The following is a 25,351-nucleotide window of genomic DNA, read 5'->3' as shown; positions in this document are numbered from 1 at the left end:
TATATTTATTGATTTTTTCCCTCTAGAATACAACAGCCCAACAACGTCGTACAACTCCGAATTAGTTGAAGAGTCAAAAGCTCCACATAAAAACACCTTTCCTTCAACATATATAAATACTCTATTTTGTATAGTGAATATAGTTGAAGACTTAAAATATTTTCTTGTCTCAACTCTCTCTCTCTCACTACTACACACTAAAATATTTTTCCACACTTCACATATTTCATCTCTTACCCAACGGCCAACTCAAAGAAAGATGCACCATTATTCATCGGTGAAGAAGTCTTTCATATAATCAATGGGTAGAATGATGGGATAGTAATGTATGTAGATGAATGTGATAAACGTTATAAGAATTAATAGTCATCTTTTACCACAATTTATATCACTAACATATAGACTTAATATGTTGTTTTAATAATAAAACTACATATACACCAACATATGTATTGCTATCTCATCATCAGTAATGTCAAGCATGTTAATTTAATTTTAAAAAAATATTTAAGAGATTTGACATTAGTATTACTTCTCAATTTTTATAGTAATTATCTTTTTTGTCATTCTTATATTCACAATAGAATAACCGAAAATTAAATAAAGAAATATAGAACCATAAAGAAAAAAATCAAATTAAATTTATTTTGGTTCGAACTGAATGATATTTCTTCAAAAGGAAAATATGAAGAAAAAAAAAGGTGGGGTGAGGGGTTTGGTGGAGTGGGGGTGGGTTGTTGAAGAAATATTAGATGGGTAAATGGGCCTCCAAGTGATGAGCTCCACAACCTTGCCATACACATAATGCAGAATGCAGAAAAGCATATTATGGGCTTCAATGAGTATTCCAATGTACTAATCAAAGCCAACCTTTTGATTTCCCTTTCTTTGTTAATGCTATTATAGAAATCTTCTATTCTGTCCATTATTATGTATGGAAAAGTTTTTTTTTTTTTTTGGCAAATGAAAACGATTAATTTAATACTCCCCATTAAAAAAATCGAATATACTTTGCTTTTTCCACGTGTACAATTTTACTTTTTGAGTAAAACATATAGAGCCCGTTTGGATGGGCTCCCTTTTTTAGCTTTTGGACGTGTTTGCCTAATGCTAACTTTAAGCCATAAAGTTTTTAAAGTCAGTCAAAAATAAAAAGTTAGGATTCCTAACTTTTTTTTTCTAAGTGCTTAAAGTCATTTTCTTTGACCATAGAAATTACTTTTATAGCCCTTATATTTTAACTAAATTTCCAAACTACCCTTTTTATTCTTTTAACCCTAAAATTCACATCATTTTCCTCATTTAAGCACTTTTATCCAAACACTCAATTGCTTATTTATAAAAATAATTTTCATCACTTCAAAATTCTAAAAGCACTTCATACATAAAAGTTATTTTTTTAAAATCCATCCAAACGGGCTCATAATGAGTTATGACCAAATGTGCATCATCATGTAGCCCCTTGAGCTTTTGTCTAGGTAAGAACGCAACCTGTAATGTAAGAGTTAGTTAGTACACCTTACGGACTCAAATATTTTCTCACAAAAAGCATGATATTTAAATTAACTAGAAAAAATGTAGGCCATATGTTTAACCAATTTAACATCTAGCTAAGTTAGGGTTATGAGCACAGTCTATTCACAATTATTAATACATAAATAAATATTCAAATTTATTTTCAATGGACAAGTAAATATTTTAATATCAAATATGCATATCTAGACACGTTAATTTGTCTCCATCGTGTTAATTGAATATTTCAACTTATAAAATAATCATCTAACACCTCAAGAATTTGTCTGTCCTATCATTATCGGATGACTCACGAAACACAATGAGGATGAGTTGGAGTGTTTAGTTATTAATTGAAACCAAATTGATATATCCAAATATGTATTGGTTATGTGGTACGAGAAATAAGAGATAGGAATAACATGTAGAATTGTTCTTCCACCATTAATCAAAATACTGATATTTGAGTTATGCCATTATAAAAATTCTTGTAGGAAATGCTTTACATTCTTTGATAAGTGCGATATGACTCGAATCCAAAGAGTGTGGTGGTAGATCTCTGGAATATACTTCACCCTTAATTTGAATTACCGTATTTAAATACTAGCAAAAACTTCTTATAAAAAGTGTTTTACATCGCTCTATAGACTTTAATCGAATCAATAAATTTTGAATAATTGAAAAGAAAAAAATGCAAGTGAATAAAAATTGGATTGGATGTATGTAAGGTGGAGGGCAGAGCCAATGAAAGTGTGAAGTGCTCTCAAATCAACATACACTTTGAAACTCTACTTGACACAATAACTGAGGAAAGACTGATGCAGAGGGACCTATGGGCAATGGGGACCATCCATCAAGCTATTATGCAGTTTTGGTCTGCAGAGCACCTCTATTATTAGATATCACTAGAGTTTGATCATATAGGTTAAACTCTTTCCTTTTGTACCCAATTGAGGATACTGTCCCCAAATATGACCTCATCTTTTCCTAAAAAGTTTTATGAGTAAATTTTATTTATATATTCAAGTTAAGGTCTATTTTGATTGACGATGATCTGAACATATGATAAGATATTTCTATTAAATGTTTAAGGGCCTATTTGAACATGCGATATGAACTTAAATTGATATAAAGTTGGACTTTTATTTGGATATGCAATTCGGATTTCTTAACTTGTCTTTTTTCTATAAGCATAAAAATCCACAAGTTATAAAAACTATTAAAAAAATTTGAAATGTTACACAATCTTAAAAATGAACATACTATAGTTCATAAACAAGATTATATCTTAAGGCGATGCATTGATAAATCACATATTTTTATGTTCATTCTATAAATAAATAATTGTGGTTACAAACTTTTAAATACATACAATTTTATAAAAAATCATTAGTCAACAATAATGTAACTAGCTATTCTTTAATATAATCTTTTTACATTATAAAAACAATCATTCCACGTTGATCATGAGACTTTTGGTTTTTTGTAAAATTTAAATTGATGAGCAGAAATTTTAAATTTATGGGTCAAATCTTATATTTTAAAAAATTTGAACTAATTTAGGCCAATTCATGCTTTTGGATAATTTAAAATCTCAAATCACATGTCCAAATGCTGATTTGAAATCATGTCTTCATATCGCAAGTCCAAACACAAGTTAGAAACTCAAATAAAAGTCATATCTTATATCGCAAGTCTAAACACAAGCTTAGATTCTACAAGTATTTATTACGTAGATAAGTTAGCTAATCAAAAAATATACTTAGCTTCTTTAATTATATATATATGAATCTCAATAAACTGTAAATTCTTTTAAGTCTATTCCAATTCCAATTGATCCTTATTGAGTCAATTCCTCAAATTGAATTTTATACTTGATGATACCTTATTTAACATGTATCTTCTCTTATTATCATAATTTATCTTAGCTATAATCAAATACTGAAATGATAGAAGTGATAAAAAAATATTCAGAAAAGAACATAGTATTCACATGATATGTTTTTGTCCCTTCTTTTCCACCACCAAATTGGAAACAGAGAAAATCCACTCATAGATGAAATCAATCAAAAACTAGATCTATGGTCAAACCAAAGAAACTGAACAATTTTCTATAATTGAGTTTATACAAAAAAATTATGGGACCCTTGTGAACCTTACAATTATTTTTCTTTTTTGGGTCCCAATTTTTTATGCCATTTCGTCAATTGCCCACCTTGCAGGAGTGGACTTGGTACGATATGTCTGTATGGTATGATATTAAAATTTTTAATTTGATATTTTTATTACATGATAAATCGTTAAACAACTTATATATTTTCATATGATAAAGAATTGTGATTTTAGCTTTTCAAGAGATGTCTCAATTAAATTATACTAACACTTTATACATGTCGAAATAATCAAAAAGAAAGTATAAACACCTGCCTTCGTTAATCAATTATACAAAAAAGGATATTTCAATCAAAATGATTAGTCAAAGACTCAAAGTTCTAACATCTAAGTAATAAGTTTGTGATAATAATATTTATATATTTGTTAGTTTTGAAATAATATATATAAATTGTGTATGTAACTGTATATAATGTTTAATATTATAGTATTTTTTAAGTATAAATATCAAATATCAAATAAAATATTATTTATTTAAAAATGCATATCAAATATCACATTACTAAAACATGGTATTAAAATATTTAATTTTAATATAATAATTTAATTTCTGGGGTACCATTATTACCCATACTTTCAACCATTCTTTATTAGTCCTCCTCGTCACACCAATTCTTAATCATTGCTAGTTTCTTATATAAAAAAATAAATTGAATAGGATTAAAACACCCTTAACGTTTGTCATAGAATTTTTGAAATTCTACGTTTTGTATTCTTAAAACTTATTTACAAATTTCATTTCAATAAATAATTACTTTCAATTCCAATCAATTACTAGTTAATGCATCCTAAAGAACTCGATAATCTCCAAAGTAGTCGAGCCACCATGACATGTAGTATGTATGACATTCATTAACATATCGACTCGTAGAATTGAAGTTCCATAATATTATCTTTTATCTCAAATACATTATTAGTAGCAATTAAAAATGTCCAAATATGCCTATATATATTTGAACTTTGTCTACGTAAGGGATATTTTGCTTCTTGGATATTAAACCTAAAACCTATGCTTTGTAGGGGTTTTAGGGGGCAGTCACAAGATGCTGGTATTAGGGGAGTACCTGTAAAAAAATTCACTGCTAGGAGTATTTGATTCAAGTTCCCAATGATTGATATGTCTTCTAGAGCTTGAAAAGCAAACATCCCAATTAATTGCTGGTTTTTTAAAATTTCAAATAAGTGTTATTTTAATAAAATTACGTTCATTAAGAAATTAATAAATATAATATATTATTTATTAAATTACTTTAATTTAATAAATATATTTTAAATATTGAATATTATTAAAAAGATGAAGTATGAGTATGCAATTGAAAAATATATTAATTTTTGCCTTAAATTTTTAAAATAACATTCATTTTGAGATAATTTTTTTTTGATAAAATGATATTTATTTTAAAACGGAGGAAATATGTGTCTCATAACAACGATATTAATTGTATGAAACTTCTTTTTTGTCTCACAAAAATAAATTTAGATCCATTTTTGTATGAGTTAACAAAAAATCTTACATAACTAGTCTCAATTGTTTGAATCGCAATATATATATCTATACTACCTTAAAAGCATGAACTTCCTAATTTAAATGTTAAATTACTCTAATATCCCTAATTAAAAACACTCAATTTAATATATCTTCTAAAAGTTAAATTACTAAAATATCCTTTGTATTAATTTAATTATTTTATAAAATATAAATAATATTCATACACAGAAATCCAAACGTTGCATACCACTGTTAGGAACGGTACTTTTATGTTTATCAAAGAGTTGGTACCTTTTAGTTTTTCACATCTACAAAAATCAAATCCCTACGTCTTCTCTGTATCATTTTTCCACCAAATTGTTTTCTCTTTTTTGTACCAACATCTTCTCCCCCACCATTTCCCTTTTGTATGAGATACGTAGGATTTCAGTGCTACCATTCCATTCATGTTTTTTAGGACTGAATTGCCAATATATTTTTAATAACTCAAATCGTAAGTTCACTTTATTTTCATAGCAGAAAACTGTGCATACATAGAAACTTTTCTTATTTCACCTTGACTAATTTATTTCTCAAACAACTTCTTCCGTCTGAGAATCTGCCTCTTTGTCACATGCGACCTGGGCGGCTTTTTACTACGGATAGAGTTGCTCAATATAGACAACTTTTATGATTTTATATATAAAATCTTTTGACTGTCATATATAAAAAAGAATCTAAAAAAGCTTTCGAATCAATCTTAACATTGGTTGTTTAAATATTCAAAAGTAACAAAAAGTACTTTATTTTAAATTTTAAACGTTATTTGTTTTAATATAAAGATGGTAGTATCTTCTTAGTAACTTATATATGATAGTGGTCTTTCTGTACATGCATATTCTATATTTTTTTATTCATGATTATCGTGAAATTCAGGAAGTAGTATTGCGTTTCAGATTGATCATTAATATATATACACATATTGATGTTATTCAAATGCATAATTTTAGATCTCGAGTATAGTTGTTTAGTGATTTATAATGAAATGAAAGAAATTAAAACTTTTGTGTTTGGTATAGTTTCTTACCCTTAGTGTTTCTTACAAAATATTATCACATATCACCTTTAATTGTATTTTTCATCTGACATATTTGAGTGCAAGCCATATTGTAGAAATGAAACGATTCTAAATGATCTGAAAATTCTTACATGAAGAATATGACATTTTTTCCCTGTAAGAAAAATTGGGACCAAAATAACGTTTCACTCACCTTTATGAACAGGAGCTAAGTTTTTTAAAAATAAAAAAAATTGCATAAATATGGTATCTTGCCTCTATGCAGGTTCTTTAGTAGATGAGTGTTTTGTTACAGACTTATGAAGTGAAATCTTCTTGAACGATGTGTAAAAGTGTGCATTTTTATACTTATGACATATTCTACTTATGAAGTGAAATCCTCTTATTTTTTGAAAAAGAAAATGATGTTTTCTACGGCTCCTTTCATTTCAAAATAAATGAATTAGCAAAGGCAATACACATTCATTAAGAAAAGAAGTTTAGGACATAAATTGAACACCAATTTCTATTTTTGCCTTTTTAGTTATTCTCAAACTATTTTGAAAATATAAATAATTCAAAATTAAAATCATAAATATGAATAATTAACTCTCTTGAAATTTCACCTAGAAAATGTGGCAAAAATGAAAGAAATTTTCAACAATTCTACTTAATTGTGAACCATTCACTTATTGTGGACTATGAAAAAAAGGCTCAACAATTCACTTATTTTAAAATTTTAATTTTTAAATATTATTATTAACTTTAAAATAAAAACTATTCTTTTTAAATTTTAATGTGAAATATAGCCAAACACCCGCTAACAACAATATCAAAAGTGATGAGTAATATCTATTGTCTCACCTTTGCTATCGAATATTCGGAGTCCACATTAGAGTTCATACTAAATTTAAATCATGCATCAAAGGACTCATTCGAGAGTGACGCTTCGAATAATTTTTTATCTATATTCAAAATTTAAATTCAAAATTTTTAATTAAGGATGAAGCGGTAATCGCACCCCACAAACCATGCTAGTCTATTGTCTTATCTTTGTCATACTTAGACCCTGCAGGCTTTTTCAATTTTGCAGCTGGCAAATGCCCTCTCTCTTTGGCGGCTTCTTCTGCAGCTATGGTCTTTTGATATTGACCACAGCTTCATCTACTAATTCTACATAAAAATCAATCTAATCTAACGACTTTTTTTTGATAGATTTTGGGAGTAGATTTTAAAAATATATTTAAGACATTTTTTTAGTCATGACATTTCAATTTCTCAAAAATTGGCTTAGAATAGTTTTTGAATTTTTGAGACTTTTATTCACATTCAAGTAATTAGAATGTCCGAACACAATTTTAAATTTAAAAAATTCAAAAAAAATTCAAATTCAGGTTTTAACCTCAAAATCTTTAAGGAAACATGAGCTAATTAATTTCAACAATTAGAAAGATGTGAAAAATAATTAAGTAAGAATCTACTTGTTTTCTTAAAAAAACATTTTTTTAAGAAAATACTTTTCATCAAAAATATTTTCTTTCCTACCGAACACACGCTAAAATTCGAATAGAGCTCTACCTAATGGAGGATAATTCTAAACTTAAAGTTGAAAGGTAAATATGATTTTTTTCTAATAATTGTGAACACTCATAGTTTACCTTTTTACGTTGAAACTCCATTAACGATGAAGATAAATCAGGGGCGGAGCTACTCTTGCTTGAGGGTGTCAAGCGATAACTCTTCATCGAAAAATTACATTTTGATTTAATAAACATATATATACAAGTGTTGACACCTCTTGTCACAAGTTGAAGGTTTAAAATAGTGATTAAGGTGTTATAAAAATTGTTTGAGGTTGTGTGTTCTGTTCTTGTGAAAATTCTTGCTAATTAGGGCAAAGTAGCTCAATTTGTGATGCTAATATAGTAGCAAGTTTGAACCCTATGCCATGCAACTTGTACAATGATATAAGTAGATAAAGGCATTCCAACAATTAACTTATAAATTTTGTGATTAAGCTGTCTAGTTTATTTGTTTTTACCCTCACTAGGAGCAGTTTCCACCCTTTTTTTGCTTACTTCAAAATTGGAGGTGGATGATGCTTACCATCTGAACAATTCCCTCTTATCAAGTTGACTAGTTAGTTAAGATATGCTATGTTGACGAGATTTCCCAAAGTGGTGTCTTTGTGCGCATGCTTACTTTAAAATAAAAATAAATAAAGTAATTTATTAGATAATAGAGTATAATAATTGGTACGAAATTAGATGTTAAAAATCGTTGTTTCTATCAAAATTCCGTTCTTTCATTGATGAACGTTGAGTAGAGCGGAGCAATAAAGGAAATAATATGTGAAATTAGTCATTTAGTTCTTTTCTACACGTTAAATTAAATCTTGAACTAGGTCCTCAACATTTGTTTCCCTTTCTGAAACTTCTTAGGTGGGCATATTTGTTTGAGTTTTTGGACTCTAACACTATTTTAACCACCTTACATTATTACAAGTAAAATAAAATTGATGAGCATTCTTATCTATCTATCCATAAGGGCCCCTTCTTGTTTGTACAAATGCATTCTCTAGTAACAAAAAAACATGAGAAAATGTGAATTAGAATGGACCCAACATTTCAGACCTATGATTGCTCCAAAATCCCTTTGACCAATTTTTAACTTTACCCCTATTCCTTTTTGAGTTTTGACCCTATATGTATAGCTAAGGTCTATACATAGGGTTTCCTATATACCACTAGAGAGAAAGAGAGAGTTTTCTTTTCACTGAAATGTGAAGGCTAGCTAATGTTGGTTGAAGTATCCTATGGACTATTATAATGTTTGTTATAAGTGATGATGGGACAGTAGAAGCATCAAATTAGCCTTATACTTATCATCTTCCTTCAAAACTTTGCTAGCTTCTATTTTGGTCTTCTACCTTTTTCTCACCTTTTACTCCCCGTTATATTTTAGTTATCATAATTTTTTTTGAAAATCAAACTATATGAACTTTGATTAACATTTTAAAATAAATATTTTTTTATCACATTCATATGAAAAAAATTGTAACTTATAGTACTTTTTGAATAGTTTTTAAATATCTAATTTTTTTACTTTATAACATTGAGTTAAAGTATTATAATTTAACTTTAAAAATTAATCAAATTGACTTTCGAAAAGTACAACATGACAACTATAATGGAACGAAGGGAGTAATTTTTACATATTCTTCCTCTTTTATCAATTTATTGACGTCTTTTTCAATCAGTCTTGAAAAGAATCAAGAATTATCATATTTTCATAATTAAAAATAATTTAATTTAAAATTCTTTTTTTTATTCTTAATAAAATTATTCACCGTCACACAAATATGTAATATTTGTTTTAAACTACAAATTTTAAAAAAACTAATTTTTTTAAAAAATAATCTTTATTCAAGGTAGATGATATATAAATTGAAACACAGTATAAAGTAAGAAAAATGAATGAAATTTGAGGTTATGTTGGGAGTCTATGGCTGGATTGCCTAGCTTGGCTTTTTAATTGCTTGCTCAAACCATATGAGAATCTATAATTATTATCTTTTCCTTGTTAAAATAGAATTGCTTCATCTTTAATCAAAAATTTTAGACTTAAACTCTAAGAATGAAAAAAAATTCTACTCATAGAGAACATTTGCCACTTTAATGGTCCTTATATGACACGAATTCCGGTTAATCAAGGTCCTACTAAAATACCAAACACCAAATAAGAAACAAAATAAGATATTTTGTGGCTTGAGTGTGGCCAACTACCCCCCAAAAAATATTATTAATGGGTATTTTGTTCATGAAATATTGTGGAATATTTCAAGATTATGTTTGAATGAAATTTATATTTTATTTGTTTGAAAGTATAACTAATCCAAAGGTAAATTTATACCTCAAACTTGATGACTAGTGCTATTTTATCCTACTTAAAACACAACAGCAGTACCGAAAAATAGGTTAATCCAAAACAGTTAATATTTCTGTAAGTTTTAAAAGAGTATTTTGAAGTTTATTATGGTGGACATGAATTTAATGTAGAAAAAGAATTGGAGAATTGAGAGAGAACTCATAATTCTTTCAAAATACTCCTTTGTACAATACTCAACTTCAGTATTTGTAAATATTGATACACTATTATTTATGCCCAACTAATAGTTGTGGATGCAATTCTTGCTCATTCAAATCCAAATAAAAAAAACTGATTAAAATTTGAACAAATATTATATCTAAACCTTTAAAAACATCCTCTTTATCTCTCATGACAATCATAAGTAGAAATAAGTTCTATGTAAATTCTATCATTCCCAGTCTGCCTATAGAACTACACTGAGAATGTTGTTGTATTAAAAGTAAAGATAAAAATTGTGATCCGTCCCTTTGGCAGTTTGGCTCCCTGGGGTTTACTGAGGGAACAGAAGGTCAAATAAATAAAGTTTTAAATACATATTTTCTTCAATTCAAAAACATATATCTTTTGAGAGATTCCTTTCTATATATAAATCTGTGACAACAAAACAAAAACTGGGTTATTTCACAGGAAAAAAGCGAGCAAAAGAAATTTAGCGCTTTTACACGTTACCAAAAAACTGTTTATGAATAACTTCTCATAATAAGTGAAATTAGTCACGGCCCGATAGATAAAGCAAGCAACCCACTAAAATATGGGGTCTTCCCCTCCCGCGGGAGCATGAAGTCAAACAACCTTGACATGTATTCTCCGCCATAGTTCAGACCTCAACCACTTGATCTCTGACTAATTTTCCAAAGAAAGTAAAGAGAGTAGGAGACGACTCCAAGATTCATTTCAATTTTCTTTTTGTTTTAACCCTATTGAGACTAGAGCATCAGAATGTTCCTACACTAAACGGGTGCAACAAAATGGGCAACAAAGGAAACCAAAATAACTATCAAGGTCACAGGAAATGTTACCCTTTACCAGAAAGAAAGAGAGAACGGTACTCAGCACTGGATAACATTACATTTGAGCATAATTAAATTCTACAAACGATTACTGAAACTATAAAAGAGCAAACTACAAGAATTACTGTTTGAAGAAGCAGAATGGATATCAACTTCCAACAAAACATGAAATGCTGGAAGGTTAAAGTATCATTTGTAGAGCTCTTCCATGGTTTCTTTCAAGCGTTGGACATCAGCACCGATAACTTCAGATGTTTTTTTCCCATTTTGAAAGAAGTGCAATGTAGGCTGCATACAATGAATAGTTTCAGTTTATACAGGGGGGTTGACTACTGATGAACCGTGTATAACTAACCACCTTTCAATGTTTCTGATAAACAATCTGATCATGAACTAATATACATCATCAAATCATCAATTTTATTTAATTTCAGAAACCTTATGGCACCATGAGTAAGCTCTCAGTCATTTGTGATGTCTTTTATCTTTCTTCGATTCAGATTATTCCCCTTTGATGAATATCACATCATCTGTAATCTCCACTTTGAATATCTTTCTTTGATTCAGGTGAGAATACTGATGAAAGACCTACTCTTATCTACTAAGATGTAAATCACCTCTCTCAACGCATAATCTAAGAACAAACCTTAAAGTTTGGGGAAATGGATAAATCATCCTTGCAAGTGAGCTAGTTAACTGGTGGACCTCTAAAGAGACCTGTCTAACCAAGCACCAGCTGCTATTCCTGACAGTGTATGAACCTCAATAACCAAGACATGACAAGCTATTGACAGCGCCTTCCAGAGGATCACACTCATAAGATTCCCATTTTTGTTTTCAAAGCGAAACATCTTAAATTGGAAAGACATGCCTTGAATCTCTACTATCTTACCTTTTCTTTGGTGATAAGGTACAAGATCATATTATGTTTACTGGAAAATCCATTTTAGAAGTATTATCAAAAAAAAATAAAAATATCCATTTTAGAAGTTACAAGAATCTTATTTTTCATTTTTCCAGAGATTTTTCCGGGCTAATTTGAACTTAGCTTCTTTTATTCTTATACATGATGACGGTGATTGAGTTAGCTTGCATGCACACTAATTCACCGAGCAGTCCGTTACAACCCACAAGAACAGGTGTAGGGTGAGAACCTACTCACAAGGTTTAGAGTAGATGGGTTCACAACCAGTGTTGTAGCTGGGATTTGAACCTAGGATATCCAAATTGTTATCCCTACTTGATCACTTAGCCACTCCTTGAGAACAAACTTAAAATTCTCTTACGTTATTTAAATAAATGTAGAAAAGCATGCATATCTAATTCCTAAACCAGATCACGTGAAGAGGAAGTACTACTATTTGCTAAATATCTCTTACCAGCAAAGCAGAATTGGAGAATAACAAGAACAAAAATTCGTCAAGTATATGTTAATGATGATAGACCAAAAGTACATATTATTTTTGAAATTGAACAGAAAGAACATATTCTTTAGAGACATTGTTAGATATAACTTATAAGCACCAATATTTATATTATCCTGGCAAAGGTATTAAAAGTATCATATATTTGCCAAAAATGGAAAATAGTGAACTTTTCTAATCAGTTATAAAGTTTATCTGCTTGATCATGATATTCTTTATAATGATTTCATCCCTTTGCACATTCATGTGTCTGCTTTCAGAAAAAATAAGAAGAATAATAGATGTTTACCACTGAGTGAATATTCAACTTGCTTAATGCATTTCCAAGCCCCTCCTGCATGTGGAAACATGCTCAGCATACAAGTGGATAAGATTAATTGTATGCAAGTGGATCAACCACTAAACAAGAAGCTTGGAGAAAAAAATGCACCGAGTGAGTCCTAAAGAATTACAAAAATTAATCCCTAAGGAATTTTTGAAACTAATGGCTAAAAAGTAACAAATTTAAGCATATCATAAGATATTAACAAAAAGTGTTCGAACTAGAACACATAGCATAGACTTCATCTTTTATCCAAAGTTAAACCCACAAATTTAACGAACTAGACATATGATGTTCTTTCTCTCAATTCTTCCTTTTTGTCAAATTGTGAATATGAATTCATCATTAACTATCTGCAGCTGATAAACTCATGTCCACACTAAACATATTAAGAGTACTTCAATTGTTACCTGCAGACAAACTCATAAACGTCCAAACTAAACATATTAAAAGAACTTCAATTGTTAAGACAAACTCATAAATGTCCAAACTGAACATATAAACGTACCCAATGGAAAGGTATGGCAAGCAACAAGCTTCAACATATATCACTTATTCAAACAAAGAACACTATCTACTGATGTTCCTTCAACACTTCAACAGGTCAGCATATCAAAATAAAATCAACGTTCACAAGAATAAGACTTGGAACCAATCGTTTGAATAACGGCATTATAAACAAGAAGCAGAACCTAGGATGAACAACATATATCCAACAGTGCCAATAAAAGGTTCCATCTCAGGGGAATTTCTGTGATCAATAAGATCAGGGACATGACTTACTGCTGGCTATGAGCCTACAACTTTAATGACTTAAGTATGCTTGAGATCATCATGAGGGTCACTAAAACCACCCTAACCTTCAAATATTACCCTGGAATTCAATGCAACCAAAGCACCAACAAAAAGAGCTGTTTCTTAGTTTAGGAATTCCATTTTAACTTGTCCAAGAAAAAGGGTTTACTCCTGTTTGGTTTGGGCAGTTGATTTTTCCATGATTGGCACAATTTAAAGAAATTAGATGTTAAACCAGCGCCATATGCAACTTCATATCAATTTCAGAAATGTCAATTATCAATTTCACATAATCAGGAATCAAGACCAATCCCAGAGTTGGTATTATTCGCTTCTTTTGCTTATTTTTAGATTTTTATCAATACTACTTGTTTCACCACAATATCTGATTATCTTCTTGTTGTTTTTGTTTGTTGCTATTGGCTCTTTTTACTCTTTGATGCTATTGCCTCTTTTTCACTATTTGTTCAGACAATGGTCTTTCGGACACAACCTCTTTACCTTCTCAAAGGTAGGGGTAAGGTCTGTGTACACTCTAGCCCCCAGACCCCACTTGTAAGGATAATCACTGGATTTGTTGTTGTTGTTGTTGTTGTTATTGTTGTAGGAATCAAGACCAATTTTTATCTGATATCATAGTATCGTACACACACATCTAATTTCAGGCTTTTAGCATGGACAGAAGATCAGAGGGGATAAACAAACAAAATTTGACAGGTACAAAGAGCAGACAAATAAAAGATTCATTATGAGCCAACATTATTAAGAATCTAACATAACTATGAACTATCCAAGTCCTGGCATTAATGTTTTCTTTTATAAACTTTTCTTATCCAATTCCAATGTCTATTTTCTCAATATATGACATAACGGAAGATTCACCAAAAGACTCAAAACCATGGAATAATTGTACGTTACATATGTAACAATATAAAGCAACATTCGATAAACTGGAATCCGGACAGTCAAGGTTAGGTTATGGATATCAAGCTAAATATTTCAGTCCATGCAGTATAGTGAGACCAAATACAACTAGTTACACTGGTTGCATACCAAGAAAGGACTAATAGTAATCCCACTGTTAATCAGAAATCTGAAAGGAAAAGGAGGAACATGTTGGAATTGAAGAGATAGACTAATGACCAGTTAGGTTATTTTGAGAACGGTCCTCTTTCTTTCATAAAAGACCCTTACTGTAAGTTTAAATTGGGTATTTTGGACAATTCGATAACTACGGTTAATTAGTTGACGGGTAATTTTAAATAATTAATTTAATTGATGAGCTAAATTGTTGATTTATTTAATACCCTATACCACTTGACCTATTTATTAAAATAAGTAGTGGGGCTTGTCACTTTTTAAAACTTAATTATTTAAGAAAAGAAAAGGGAGAGCAGAAACGCGCCTTGCAGAGAGACGTGGGAGTCGACGGGATAAAGTACAGGTAAGGGGCTATCTCAAAACTTTCATATTAGCCATACGCATTAATTGCTAGATATAGAATCTAAGATAGTAGAATTTAATAGAATTGAATATTGCAAAGTGGAGCTGCACTAATGTTGCTGGAGCGTCTCTTATAAAATTTTGGGGGAGGAAATGATTTGTTGCCATCATTGGCTAATAATGGTTAATGATTGAGGGATTAATTACGTAATGATGGCATAGGGATGATATTGGAGAATATAGGGTGAATAGGTTTTGTAATTATAGTCTCCAGTGAATTGGCTGCTTATTCGTAGCTTGACTTCGATTTATGTTGTTCTACTTTAGAGAGATAATGTCATTTGAGACTTGTGTTTTTCTTTCAAATCTATTGTAATACATTAGAAGCTTGTGGATGTGACAACCAGGTCTTGGGGGTTTAATTAAGTTGACTTTGTTATCCGCATTTTTATTTTACTTCCGCATTTTATCGTAATATTTGGGTTTTAGGCTGACTTGTCTTGGTGGGATAAGACAGGTGCCATCACATCTGGTTTTGGGTCGTGACACTGACATCCTTAGTGAATTATGAAGGAATAGGGGTAGTTGTCAAGTAACTTGAAACTGCTGGAGTGCCATGCACCTTACTGAATAAGAAGGTGATGGTTGCGATTCTAGGTTTGGTATATAACAGAGAAGAGTTTGGGCTTGTTTGAAAGGAGGGTGGGAACTCCAACAGGTTAACTGCATATCTATGATCATAGAGGCAACAAAATTGAGTGAACAGGAATCCATGGATATTCGGTATTCATTTGCCAGTTGGGATGCAGAGGCAATTCAGGCAAATGAGTATGCTTTTGGTTAGAGATTTTGCTGTTGATAGCAATTGAAACAGTGCTCATGATCTGGACAACCACAGTATCAACAATCCGGTCACTGTTGTGTGTTGCTATCTGGCAAAAAACAAAGGATTACACTACTTTGTAGATGATCAGATATTTACTTCAGTATATAGATACATCTTAGTGGTCCGATGTAGCTTCCTTTTGTTTATGACCACCAAATTGGTTTACTAGTAGAAAAATAAAGTTTCAACTTATCCAAGAAAAAAAAGAGGAGAGAATTGACATGTATCAGCACCCCAGAAGAGTGGGTTCCATGACGCATTAACAAGGGTTCATGAAAGCAATCTAAGAGATATAACCCTAGGAAGATGCTTTTTTACCTTGTCAATGTCAACTTTATATGTTGTCACATGAGGATATTTCTCACTCAATTGGCCAATCACAGGAGATAACAGCCTACCTGAAAAAAGAATGGAGCAAAGAAGTAAATAATTAATAGCACGCAGGAGATGCTTTTCTAGTAAAGTTATTTACTTAATAAAAGATAGCTAATAGAAAGGCAGAGTATTGTTTTTTTAGTTTTCATTGCTTTGACATGATGTACAATGACCGCTCTTCAAGGAAACGTAAATGAAGCGAATAGAAATGTATGCAGACCATTTCCTCTTTGAAACTATGCATCGATAAAATAAAAAGATTATTCATTGATAAAATGATTTAACTAACTTACAGGGCCCACACCAAACAGCAGTGAAGTAGAATATTGCAGGCAGAGATTCATCTGCAGAATATGAACAGATGTTGAGCAAGTATGAGACCTATAATTCATAACAAAACAAAATTAAACATGTACTCATATTATTGAGCCTAATCACATAGAAGTACCTTGTACTTTGCGAAGTGAAGTATTGAATTGTTCTTCAGACTCAATTGATACAATATTTGATGGACCTGTAATTAAGAAGCTCCAAAATGGTCAACAAGCAGCAAGGGCCTCAGTGTTACATAAAAAAAACTTTCCAATGTAATAGAAGAGAAGATGTGAGGAAAAAATCAAGCTCCTAATGGAATTCTTTCTTCCCCTTTCTTTCGTTTGGTTCATTTTTGGGTGAGGATCACATAAACCATTATCTCTTTTTCTTTTCTTTATTAAACTAAAACCATTATTTCTTTTTCTTTTCTTTATTAAACTAAAACCATTATCTCTTTTCTTTTTCTTTTCTTTTCTTTTGGCATGAAGACATAATCAAAATAGCACATAAACCATTATCATCCGGTACCAAAAATATCAAGTTCTCCTTGGGTTTAAAATGATACATTCACAAGGTTAGAAACTGAGGATCTTCACTAATCAAATTCAAATCCACCTGTTAGATTCTCACATCGTCAGTAGATGGATGATTTGGTCTCTTTATATGGTTTTGAGCGATCCTCATCTCATGAGCTAGCTTTTGGAATTGAGTTAGGTCCAAGGTTCAATTTTTTTACATGGTGCCAAAGCCAAACTTTGGTGAGACCATTTGCATAATCACTTTCTCTTCATGCCTATCACTCTAGGCTTCCCCTTTATCTCTCTCAAATCAACCCATCGAGCCATGAATTTTGCTCCAATTCACTCCATAACTTGTTGTGCCTACTCATCTCATAGCTCTAGACCAACTCTTCAGCCTGTTGAGCCTCATATGTCTCCTACATGAAGTCCACCCTTCAATCTTCTCAACAAAAGAATTATCGGTCCACATGTAAACCTATGAAGGTTACTATGCAGGACAGTGTTGAAAATCATCGCTTGTCCCCCTCATTGGCTGTGTAAGGATTTCCAAAAGGGGTTTAAATAGTCCTGGGATGCTCCACCCATTGCTTTAATGTTTTGGGTTGGATATTGAGATTCATTCGCACCACCAATAGTACATGTGTAACTCTAAGGAGTCGTTTGGTTTGAAGACAAGTTATGCTGAGATAAAAAATAAAAATAAATAAAAAAAAAGTTATGCTGAGATTAGTTATCCTGGTGTTATTTCTTATTGACTGTTTAATTTGTTATATTAAATATCACATGCATTGCATAATTCCTACGAAGTTGTTTGTTAACAAAAATACCCTCCACCTTATTTAGTAGAAAAGGGGTTTGAGGGACCTCAAGGGTATTTTTGTTATTTTTCATTATTTAGTCCGGAATAACTAATTCTTGTACAATTATTTCACCCTATGGCAGGGATAACTTATCCTAATAATTACTAATCCTAGTATAACATATCCTAGATTTAGTAACCAAACAAGGTAGTACTAATTTTTTATCCCAGGACTACCTATGTTTGTTCAGCACCCTTACATCTACCTAGAGCTCTTATAATTTATGTTTGTTCAGCACTCTTATATTTATCACTACACAACTACTCGCGGACAAATCTAGCTCTCCCCATGAACCTAAACTTCAGACTACCTATGTTTGTTCAGCACCCTTACATCTACCTAGAGCTCTTATAATTTATGTTTGTTCAGCACTCTTATATTTATCACTACACAACTACTCGCGGACAAATCTAGCTCTCCCCATGAACCTAAACTTCAGGTGATGATAACATGTTTATCCTCGCTCCAAATAGGGCATTATATCTATATTCTTTTGGTCATTAAGGGCATCTTATCTATAATTTCTTAACATAATTGATCATAATCCCCTTGTGAAAGTATACTAGGAAACTTTTACACGAGCCTCGTGTGAGCCATCTAAGCTAAGTACATAGCTCTACTTATAAGTGTTATAACCCTAGATACATCTAGTATATATTTAAGGTGTGTTTGGTGTGAAGGAAAATGTTTCCACAGGAAAAAACTTCATGTTATTACGGAAAATAATGATTTTCTTTATTGTTTTCTTGTGTTTAGTAAAAATTATTATCCCAAAACGTATGTGTATAACTATAATCTACACAAACACTGTGAAAGCTGGAGGTAAGAGTGTGGGGTGGAGAAGATGGGTGCTATGATTGTGGAATGGAGGTGGAGGTAGGAGTGTGAGATGGGGGAGACGGGTGCTATGATTGTGGGGTGGTGGTGGAATGTGTTGAAGAGTGAGGAGACAATCACCAGGAAATGACATTTGTGGAACTTGTTTACTTTTCCCTATTTCCAAAAGGGAAGTCATTTCCACATTTTGAAGGAACTTGTTTCCTCAGGAAAAATATTTTCCAAAAATTTTGACCAACCAAACATAAGAAAATTGGAAAACATTTTTCAAAAAAAAAATCCTCTATACCAAAGACACCCTTAGTTACTCCTCCAATATCCCTCAATTCCTTAACATAAAACACCCCCTCTGCAGTATCCTTTTTAAAAAATAAAAAAAAAGGTAAGAAAATTTTATTAAGGACAGCTTCAACAGTATCCTTAAATGACAAGGGTTGTTGCTATTGAACTTCATCACCTAAAATGACACAAAACTCACGATAATATCACCAATTCTTCAGTTGTTGGTATTAGGGGCAATTTTTCAGCACACCCAACAGTAGGTAATTAAGTAAAACAAACAGTCATAAATCTCATATGTTTGGAGCTGATTTCTCTTTATCCTCTTCCTTTCTTAAATGTGCAGCAGATAGGTGAACATTTAAAAATAAGATTTTGACTTTTCACACATTCAATAATTGAAGACCAAAATTATTGGATCTATATTTCTGCAATTTGTCATTGTCAACTCTGTCCAGTGAAATCGTCAACTTTTCACTGGGTTGACCAAGAAGTCAGTCGTTTACGACTTTGGAACTCATTGGATAATGAGTTTATCCCTCTACGCTTCTCCACTTGAGCATGATAATTGGTTCACAACAAGAGTCGAACTCGTGAACTGCATCTACTCCACAATCCACTTGTACTACCATTGTCACCAACCAAAAGTACTTCATGCTTGTAATCACCAACTTTAAGAATCAGACATAAGACTAACTAGATTTGACATATTTCCATTGATTTGCCACAGGAAAACCTCGAAAACCACTAGATTTGTCAAAACTAAATGCAATTGGACTAGTTTTCTGATTTTGCATACAAATATAGAAAATTCTCACCAAATTCAAAGCAAACTAAACTTGTTTGTTTAATTAGGAGCTAAGACAGAAATTAGCTCCTTTCCAACTTCAACAACAGCCATCCTAGAGTTTTCAATATTCAGAATTAAAAATACCAGTGCACCTCTTAGATACTTTTTTTTCCCGAAAAATCCGATATAGCTAAACAACAGATTCACTCCCCCTATCTATTTAAAGCTAAACTTGGTCCCAACAGCTAGGATTTAGACTTGTGACATGCGCTTACTACACATCTCGCTCTCCCTGAAGGTTTTACCTTTTTACATTCATAGAAATACAACAATATTCACAAAACCAATGAAAACTCAAAATTTCCCATTTTCACCAAAACCACTCCAGAAAATTCCTGAGGTGATAGTACGTATCATTAAATTCCAACTTTCTCTAGCCACTTAGCAAAATGAAACACATAGAAGGTCACCATTATTATAATGAAATAATATTAATTTGTTATGGTCAAGTGATAAATTGAGGTAAGAATATATTAGCTTACTATGATTTAGTGAAAACAGTATATGTAAAGATATGTGTTATGAATTCATTGATTGGTGTGAAAGCCGAGTAATTTTTTTACACAATATAATACACATTCTGGTCCATTGTATTTGACACAATCAATCAGCATATGTTTTATAGCCTGATACTATGATTGACTTTCGTCATTTTATACACTTCACTGTAAAATTCTCCCTTTTGATATATTTAATCCAGCATTCTCTTAACGCTGGCTTTTCATTTACATCAATAAAACATCTAATTACTTAATCAAAAATATATATACAGTCTCGAAAACTTTTTCTTTGTTCTTAATCATTTTCACCAAGTTTAGTATGCTTGAGACTACTCTAACATTTGAAGAAACAGGCCGTTATTTCTTTGTTTACAATCTTCTTCTTAAATATGTTCCAATTAGTATTATTTCATTTTAAAAGTATTTGTTTACAATACTCAAAGGGGAGCCTTGACAAGTTGCTGTCATGTGACCAGAAAGTCGACCGATTTAAGGTGTGTAAACAGTATCTAGCAGAAATGCAAGTAAGGTTAGTATAATACCGGACCCGCTATGAACGGGAGCTTAGTGCAGGGGGCTGCGACAGGAAACGGAAATGGAGTATGTAACAGACAAACCTGAGGAAGGTGAACTGGAGAAGTTTCGATAATGATTGAGAACGTGAAGGGCCTGGAAATCAGGCAGGAGGTTTGCGGCAATTGGGAATCCATAAAGTAGATTAGGTTTCTCCATGAAAGTTACAGTTGAGTAAGAGACTGTAGCTGCTGATGACACCATTAATGTCTGAACCAATTCAGAAGAACGCCGTGATGATGTGAATAATTGTCTGCAACCGATCAAACGCCGTAGAATCCCTCTCATCTTTGCTCTCTTCCAGGAATTCTGGTGGTGCACGTTGAAATTTTGACGAGGGTTCTGGGCTTTGGGAACTTTTGAGGACGAATTTGGAACAAGTAACAAGATGGGGATGTGAACTGGTGAGAAATAGAAACATATGGGGTAAATTGTGAAAATGGTTTTGTTATATAGGCTTCTGAGTATATGGGCTTATTTGTAAATAGCCCAGCGCTTGTTTTGTTGGGCTTCGAAAAATTGGGAAAATTACGTAACTAAGGAAACATCATATTAGTAATTATTTAACATAGCTATAATTAGAACTAGTTATGATTCGTAGCTACTGTTTCATCCGGATGGCTATCGTCCCCACTCCCTCAATTTGTATCCAACTATAACTCTTCTCTCTGTTGCCTTTCTTGCCTTTTATACAAATTACTTTCTCTTTCTCCATAATCTTTTTACTTTTTTTTCTCCTTAATTCATTAAACGCAATCAGATTTCAAAATTTAAACTTTCTTTTTTCTCTCTCACATAGTGCTTCCTGATTTCTTTTGATTTTTCAGTTTTCTCATTAGATACAATCAAAATCATGGATGAAGAAATACCTTTTAAGAGAATCACCAAAGGTATACAAACGAATTCACAAAAACTGGATGATTTTTCATCTCTCTCTTTAGGTCTAACTCAAGATTTCCACGAAAATTTAGGATCTCTTTCTAAATATCGAGTTAATCATAAAAAAATCAGAGCTAAATATCGAGTTAATCAACAAAAAATCAGATCAAAGTGTTTGAATGACGCAGTGAAGATGCAACAACTCATGCTGTTCTTAAAATAGGATGATTTTCCAACTTATACATGTTCTTAAACATCCGAAGAAGAACAAGATGAATTATCTGGGTCAATGGACCAAGATGGTGATAAAAAAAATTGAGGTATTTTGTACAAGTTATTTTGTATATTGTATTTCTATCAATACATTTCACATTATATTGTATTCGATTCCATGGATTTAGCATATCAATTTTATTGCGGCTTTTTTATACTTTTAAACTTTATTTGAATATTTTTAATAATTTGTATACAATTACTTCTTTTGTATATTGTCAGCAAGTATACATTTCAACTATTATTTGTATAATTTCAGCATTATTAAAGTATTTGTATAATTTGTTTTGTATATTTTTTGTGATTTGTATTTATATCAATACGTTTCACATTTGTGTCTATGATATATACAAATGCCGAAATACAATTTTAAATGCCTATATATATATATATATCAATTTATATAAATATAAATCACACCAAAAGCAAAATTCACCCCCCAAATCAACAAATTTGTTAAGTAAATGGAATGTCCACTTATATTTTTAAATGAAGTGGGGCCTATTGAAAGTGGGCATCCCACTAAATTGCTCTTATATAAACATACCATATTGGCATGAACGTTAGCAGAGAAAAAAGAATTTCTTCTTCGTTATATTCCTTCTTTGTTATTTTCCCTTTCTCTGTTTCCCTTCCGTTTCCTTACTCTCTCCGTTAAAATTTATTCAGATATAGAATATTTTATAACACGTTATCAGCACGAGGCTCCGACTAATTTTTCAAGGTAACAAAAGTGGTAAGAGTTTTATTTAATTTTATTTTTATAAAATGACAAATATTTCCAAAATTGAATTTACTGCTCTTGATATCTCTGGAAAAGGCTACTTATCATGGGCACTTGATGCCGAAATTCATTTAGAATCAATGGGTCTGGCAGACACCATTAAAGATGACAATATGGCATCCAATCAAGACCGTGCTAAAGCCATGATATTTCTCCGTCACCATCTTGACGAGGGGCTAAAATTACAATATCTTACATTAAAAGACCCCCTTAAATTGTGGAAAAATTTAAAAGAAATATATGACCACCTGAAGTTGGTCATGCTTCCACAAGCTCGTCATGATTGGCTAAATCTGAAATTAATGGATTTCAAAAATATAACTGAATATAATTCTGCTTTATTTAGAATTATAGCTCAGTTAAATTTATGCGGAGAAGAGATCACTGAGCAAGATAAACTTGAAAAGACATACTCCACATTTCAACCCGCGAATATGCTCCTGCAGCAGCAATATTGCGAAAAATAATTTAAAAAATATTCTGAATTACTTTCTCACCTTCTTATTGCTGAAAGACATAATGAACTATTAATGAAAAATCATGATAGTCGGCCAGTTGGTTCTTTGCAACTCCCTGAAGTGAATCAGGCAAATTCTAACCAACGAGAAAAAGGTCATAGCCCTAGTCGTGGTCGTGGTCGTAGTCAAAGAAGAAATTTTAACCATGATGCTCGGCTGGCACCGAGAAATAACCAGCAATATAAAAGGCAGGGTAAAAAGCCAGAAGCTTTATCGAAGAATAATTCAGAAACAATATATCATAGATGTGGAGGTGTGGGGCACTGATCGCGGATTTGCCGGTCATCAAAACGATTGGTTCAGCTATATCAGACATCGTTAAAGAGGACAGAAAATAATCCAGAGACAAATTTTATCTCTGAGGACAATATTGAGCCCGTGCATCTGGATGTAGCTGATTTCTTTAATTTTTCAGAAGTAAATATGAATGTTGATAAGCCCGATAATATTTAAATAATTCTTTTTGTTGTTGTATGTATTAAATATTATGTTTGTATTTTTCTAGCTCAATGTAATGAAATAAAACTTTGTATAATAAATTAGGTATTAATTATAATATTTACTTTTTTCATTTTGAAGAAAAATATGGAAATGCCTCAAATTTTATTTGGATCAATGATCAATAAAGAAGATATTTGTGTAATTGATAGTGGAACAACTCATGCTATTTTTAAAGACGAGAAATATTTTTCCAACTTGCTTAGAAGAAAAGCTAATGCTACTACGATATCTGGCAATTCCAAAATGATTGAAGGCTCCGGAAGAGCTACTATAATTCTGCCTAAAGGGACAAAAATTGTTATAGAAGATGCATTATTCTCTTCTAAATCCCCAAGAAACTTGTTAAGTTTTAAAGATATCCGCAGAAATGGATATCATGTTGAGACATTAAATGAAATGAATATTGAATATCTTGGTATAACCAAGAGTGTCTCAGTCCAGAAATATATTTTGGAAAAATTACCAACTCTGTCAGCTGGCCTATATTATGCAAAAATTAATGCAATTGAAGCAAATATGATCGTAAACCAGAAGTTTACTGATCCAAATATATTTATGCTATGGCATGATCGAATAGGTCATCCCGGATCAATAATGATGAGACGAATTCTTGAAAATTCAATTGGACATCTGTTAAAGAACCAGAAGATTCTTACAAATAATGAATTTTCATGTGCTGCTTGTTATCAAGGCAAATTAATTGCCAGACCATCGACCCTGAAGGTTGGCATCGAATCTCCTGGCTTTTTAGAACGTATACATGGAGATATATGTGGACCTATTCATCCACCTAGTGGAATGTTTAGATATTTTATAGTCCTAATAGATGCATCATCTAGATGGTCTCATGTGTGCCTGTTATCATCTCGCAACCTGTCGTTTGCGAAGTTGTTAGCACAAATAATAAGATTGAGAGCGCAATTCCTAGATTATCCAATTAAGGCCATTCGCCTTGATAATGCTGGAGAATTTACATTCCAAGAATTTAATAATTATTGCTTATTAATTGGGATAAAAATTGAATATCCCGTTGCTCATGTTCATACTCAAAATGGCCTTGCAGAGTCATTTATAAAGCACCTACAATTGATAGCAAGACCTCTACTAATGAAAACAAAATTGCCAATTACTGTTTGGGGTCATGCTATTTTACATGCAGCAGCACTTGTACGTCTAAGACCGACACATTATAATAAATACTCTCCGTCACAATTAGTATTTGGTCATGAACCAAATATAGCCCATTTAAGAATTTTTGGTTGTGCGG

General features: G+C 31.5%; 1 protein-coding gene across 1 annotated transcript; it reads right to left on the bottom strand.

Annotated features, from left to right (window-relative positions):
- Nucleotides 1-11,142: 11,142 nt before the first annotated feature.
- LOC129873421 (thioredoxin O2, mitochondrial-like) lies at nucleotides 11,143-21,559 on the bottom strand. The gene is made up of 6 exons (XM_055948515.1): nucleotides 21,174-21,559; nucleotides 16,843-16,908; nucleotides 16,688-16,738; nucleotides 16,338-16,417; nucleotides 12,863-12,907; nucleotides 11,143-11,437 (listed from the first exon to the last, which is right to left on the bottom strand). The coding sequence occupies exons 1-6, from the start codon at nucleotides 21,415-21,417 to the stop codon at nucleotides 11,339-11,341; spliced, it is 585 nt and encodes a 194-aa protein (XP_055804490.1). The 5' UTR covers nucleotides 21,418-21,559; the 3' UTR covers nucleotides 11,143-11,338.
- Nucleotides 21,560-25,351: the final 3,792 nt, after the last annotated feature.

This window comes from Solanum dulcamara, chromosome 11, assembly GCF_947179165.1.
Source record: "Solanum dulcamara chromosome 11, daSolDulc1.2, whole genome shotgun sequence".
NCBI classification, from domain to species: domain Eukaryota; kingdom Viridiplantae; phylum Streptophyta; class Magnoliopsida; order Solanales; family Solanaceae; genus Solanum; species Solanum dulcamara.
Note: the sequence above shows the minus strand (reverse complement) of the source record. Positions and strands in the feature narration are given on the sequence as shown.